The sequence below is a fragment of the Gossypium hirsutum genome, chromosome D08 (assembly GCF_007990345.1).
Source record: "Gossypium hirsutum isolate 1008001.06 chromosome D08, Gossypium_hirsutum_v2.1, whole genome shotgun sequence".
Lineage (NCBI taxonomy): Eukaryota > Viridiplantae > Streptophyta > Magnoliopsida > Malvales > Malvaceae > Gossypium > Gossypium hirsutum.
The window spans coordinates 30,400,458-30,405,863 of NC_053444.1; the positions used below are offsets into that span (position 1 = coordinate 30,400,458).

Consider the following 5,406-nt stretch of genomic DNA (forward strand, 5'->3'; position numbering starts at 1 on the left):
TCGATGGCGCGATTTGTGTCCACGTCAGCAAGTCGCGCTGACGTGGACGCGATTTCCTGGCGCGTACCCTGACATCGTTCTGATGTGGATGCGATTTCACGGAAAATGGACCATTCCGGTAAATAATTAAATAGTTAGCCCATTTTGGTAAATTTTGAAAAAAAAGGACTTTTATTGGTAAATTACCCGTAAATACGTGAGTTTCATATATTATTAGTGAAACAAAAAAATAATAGAGAACATAAAAATAAATACTAATGCATTTATTTAAACATAAACTGAAACTCGATGTAAAACTTAACCGATACAAATTCTAAATCTTAAATTATAGGTTTTAAACTAAAAAATAAAATTAATAATTAATAATAAAAATTAAAATTTAATTATGTTTAAATAAAATTATTAATATATATTTATAAGCGTGGTCTTATTTTATCGAATGATGATGTGTTTTTAGACACAAGATAATGTATGAATATTCTGATATATATATTTTTGTCCTAATTTCTCTTTTCACGCGTATGATACATACAATTTCTTGATTCATGGGTATTCATCACATGCCATGTCATTGCCATTACATCTTAGGCATACCAACCTTCCAACAACTCTAGTTCTATGGAATTTTACTAAAACCAAGAAAATTGATACGATGCGATGGTTCTTCAAGATAGTATTCCCATTCTACAACATGGGCAATGAGCATGATTCTCTAGCCATGGGATCAGGCACCTCGAATGAAACCGATGTGCGCATGGGGGATGAACCAGGCTCTCATCAACTTTGAACCTCTCCAAGCAGATTGCGCACTCATCCTGGTCCGACGCCTTCCAATTCAGCTTCGCCCAACTGAACCTCTTCGAAGCACTCTTCTTTGATCCAAATACCTCAGTACGCAACTCTCCTTGAACCAATGATTTCCCATCCACACACTTCATTCCTTCTTTGTTACTGTGCCTGAAGTGATTGATTGCAAATACCAAAGCAGGGGGACTAATTAGTGTGAAAACTAAGAGCATTTAGGGTTCATATTAGCGAATACCTTTTTGGTTCTGACTTTCTTTGTGATCTCAGCCTTTCATCTAATCTTTCCTTAGCTTCTCTTGCTACTCCTCCAAGCTTATCGTCTTGAAAACTCTGAGTTAATATGCTCCTTTGCTTTTTTCCCCAAATAAAACCCAAGTTAGTCCCAAACTTCCTCGTTTGAATTTTGGAACTGGAATTACTGTATATATAATCTAGAAATTTAAAGAATTACCTGTGAAGAAACAGAGCTATGATGAGTTTCATTGTTGCTTGTATACAAACAAAAAGAGGACCTCCTTGTTAAACCAATCACTGCCACACTTGACGAATCAGATGACCCTCCGCTTTGATGGAACCGTCTTCTTCTTGCACATTCAACACCAGGAAGCATGCCTGCCATTGGTAAAACATATATATATATATATATAACTCGGAAAGAAACAAATTAATTAAGATCCAGTGTGTTTCATATGTAAGATTCAGGCTAAGAACTTGTCTGGCTGTTAGAAACTGTCCGAGAACAAGGAGGTGAATATAAAAGAGGAGATAAACCAACCATAGGGTTATGATTGGGAAGTGATTGGATCTATTGAAACAAGGAGAAATAACAGTTGGCGTTACCAAATAGTGATTAGAGTGAAGAGTACACTGGGAGACAGAAGCGGGTCCATGCCATTGATTGAGGAAAGAAACAACCTTTCTCAATCACTTTCGACTTTCACCCACTGGAGATATGAAGAGGAGAAGTCAAATTTATGCAACTATTAAGGACCCCATTGTTACGTGACATGAATAAAAGATTGAAAGGAGAAGTGTAAAGAGAGGTAATCAGGAAGGGAGAAACAAGGTCTTCATGCTAACTTGCTCCTTTACCCGCCCGCCCACCAGAATTCCGCATCTGTGCACAAGGCTGAGCCACGTGAGTAAACCAAACTTTTTATTGGGACCTAGTTTTATATATTTATCGATAGATAGATTTTTGGTACCTAGTTGCTACTTGGTAGGTCCACTTCTTAACAATAAAATAATATTTTTTTTAATTTTAATTGGAAAAATATATAAATATTTATATATCTTTTAGTAATTTATTATTTTTATACTAACAAATAAATATGTCTATTTATATATGAATTATTATTTGTTTTATTGATTTGTTAATTTTAAAAGAAGCATATTTTAATGCGTGCATGTGAAAAATATTTTTAAATTCCTTTGCTGTAAATAAAAGCTTCATTAATGATATATTAAATTATTTTACTTTACTAAAACATTAACTAAATACTATTAAAAACAATTTCTAAATAAAATTGTGCCAATACAATATCCATGTCATTAAAGTCACTAGAATATATTAGACATGTGACTCAAAGTTTTATTCGTAAAATTGATTAAACATGCCAAGGATTACAGATGATGCCAAATCAAATTAATAAATATTAAAAATTCTATTACATGGATATGTTTGTCAAAATTATAGTATTATAATTAATAAAAATTAGTATATCGAGTTAACTAGTGAAACTAATTCAATTAATAATATTATTAATATTAGAAATTCTATCACAAGTGTATGCATGTGGAAACCATGTATTTAGAACACAAAAGTTTGTTTAAAATAATATATAACAAATAATAAAATGTATGATTTGAAACTAATTAATAATAACATATGAAATATGTATGATATTAAAATGAGAAAATAGATAAAATTGTGAGTAAAATAAAATTTAGACACGTAAATACATCATATTAAGAATATCAAATGCTGTGCAATTGTTTATTATGGTGTTGATATCAATATTGAGTTATGGTTGAGTTGACTTGTGACATCAACAGGGGCGAAGCTAGAAATTTTTTTTAGAGGGGCCGAAATCAAATTGTAATTTTTGCAATAGTAAAAATACAATTTCACCATTTTAATAATCTATATGTTTATACTTTTTAGAGGATTAAATCATTTTTTTCATTTTTAGGGGGGCAAACTGTAATTTTACCTTTACTAATTTAAAATTTTAATTTTTTTATAAATTTTAAATGGCCTAACTGGAAAATTTTTTATTTTAAGGGGGCCGGAGCCCTTACCAACCCTCCTAGCCACACCTTTGGACACAAACTCAATTAACAACATTATCAATATAGATTTTATCACACCCAAGATGTGGGTGAATGAAACTATTTTATATTAAAAATATATATTTCTAAACAAATATTTTAACAAGTAATTATTAGTTTAGTGGCAAGAGTTTTTTATAAGAATTTGTTGGCAATATGTTTGATTTCCAAATAATATTTTTTAATTATTTTATTTAAAAATTAAATAAAAATATGAAAAAGATGAAAGTATTCTTATAATAATAATTACTCTTTAAACTAAGAATATTTTAATAATTTTAATAATTAAATTTATATCGAATTAACGCATTATACTAATTCAATTAGCTATTTTATATATAATATACATACAAATAAAGAATTCTATCTTCCGGTGGAAAGCTAAGAGAAGATTCACCTACCACGAATAATAGAACATACATAAAATTCTGAAGGTGTTTTTTTGTTTTAAATAAACGAGGGAGTTTCTCCTTATATCTCAAGATCAGGATTAAACTTAGTTATTGTCATTCCCTCTGCTAATTTATAAATATATGTAAAAAAATAAAAGGTTAAACCATAATTATATCAATAAACATTTGTTAAAAAGTGATATATAGAAAACGTTTTTGTTTTCATATCATATATATACAATGTGCTTAAGCAAATATGAAAACAATCAAATGTGGTTCTCTATAATTTTGATAAGAAGTGACAGCTTTAATGATTGACGCATTAGTAAAAGTTGTCAATGAATATGTGGGCCTTATTTTAATCTTGACAGATTAAGGTAATTTTAGAAACTTTGAAAACAATTATTCTTCATTTCAATTTTAAAAATACAAATATATAAAAGAGACAATTTGCAAAATTCCTTATGTTAGAGTTGTGTGATCTGAATTTTTATTAAAGAAAATACAGTGATAAAATACAGGGATTTGTGTACATCCCAATGCTGTAGTCGAATAGATCCATAGTCGAATAGATCCTCGATCGAGGGTGGCCGCTGCGGTATAGACTATGCGGTACAAATAGAATCCGTACATAGCTACACTTCTTCTATTTAACATTGATTAGAACAATGTTCTTCAACCTTTAAATAGATGTAGTCAAAACTCTTCTTGTATCATTCGTTTTTCAAAATTAGTGAATTTCTTCTCCTCTGCCCGTAGTTTTCCCCCGAAAGGGTTTCTACGTAAAATTTGTGTGTTCTCATTTTTCTTTATTTTTGCGATCATTCTATTGCCATTATCGACATCTATTTTAACACCTTATATATCTACATTTAAAAAAAGCAAATTTATAAAAATGAATTTATATAATTAGGGGAGAAGCAAAAATATTTTGATTGTGAGGTTAAATTTTGAAAAACTAAAAAGAATAAAAAATTCATATAAATTAATGCATAACATGATTGAATGTAGAGCGTTTCAAAATTATTTAAATAATAATTAGTAAGGGTGTATTTGGCTGAAATTTTCGATAAATAATGAACCAAATCGTTTCATTCGATTTTTAATTTTTGAAACCAAAAACGAAACCATATTGATAAAAACTAAAATCGATAATTTAGATTCGATTCGGTTCAGAGCATTTTAACAAATTTGCATTTTAACAAATTTGGGCTTTGTCAAAAAAATAAATACAATATCACTTTGTTTTGTACCCAAAATATCTAATATTGCAATTATTGATTTTTTTTTCACAACAATCATAATACATTATCTAGATTAATTTATACACTTGTAAAGTAAATTCAATAATTAAATAAATATCATAATTATCCACAAGACAATTTGAAATGACATTTTAAGTTGCTATTAAGTTGGTAATTCCCAATTGTTAAAAGGAAAGCTAATACATAAATCATTTATATACCTAATATTTCGTTCTGGCATTTCTTTTAATTAGCTTAATTAATTGATAGTTTTAATTAGTTATAATTGATTCATTGCAATATGTAATATAATCAATTAAATTCATAACTATCAAATATATATATAATTGGCGATGTGTGAATAGTTGTCTCTTTTCTAAATAAAACATTATAAAATTTTATAAACTATTTCTCTAAAATTATAATTATGCTTATAATTATAATTATTATATTTAAGAAATAAACTACTTATTCTAATATAAAAATGTATTTTTATAAATTTTTTTATTAAATATTTTCACAACTGTAACTTTTTTGTATGATCATATCTAGTTTGGATAATGATGGTGATGATGATAATAATAATAGATTAGTCCACATAGACATTGGAACAACCAATTTATTATTCTATT

General features: G+C 28.4%; 1 protein-coding gene across 2 annotated transcripts; it reads right to left on the reverse strand.

Moving 5' to 3' along the window:
- Positions 1-468: 468 nt before the first annotated feature.
- On the reverse strand, positions 469-1,951 carry LOC107909580 (probable E3 ubiquitin-protein ligase RHY1A). Of its 2 annotated transcripts, XM_041098126.1 has the most exons (4): positions 1,648-1,951; positions 1,259-1,419; positions 1,043-1,158; positions 469-957 (listed from the first exon to the last, which is right to left on the reverse strand). In XM_041098126.1, exons 2-4 carry the CDS (start codon positions 1,415-1,417, stop codon positions 666-668), a joined length of 567 nt encoding a protein of 188 aa, XP_040954060.1. In that variant the 5' UTR covers positions 1,418-1,419; positions 1,648-1,951; the 3' UTR covers positions 469-665. The 2 variants fall into 2 exon arrangements, with proteins under 2 accessions (XP_040954060.1, XP_016692658.1); XM_016837169.2 differs by having other exon boundaries at positions 1,259-1,951.
- Positions 1,952-5,406: the final 3,455 nt, after the last annotated feature.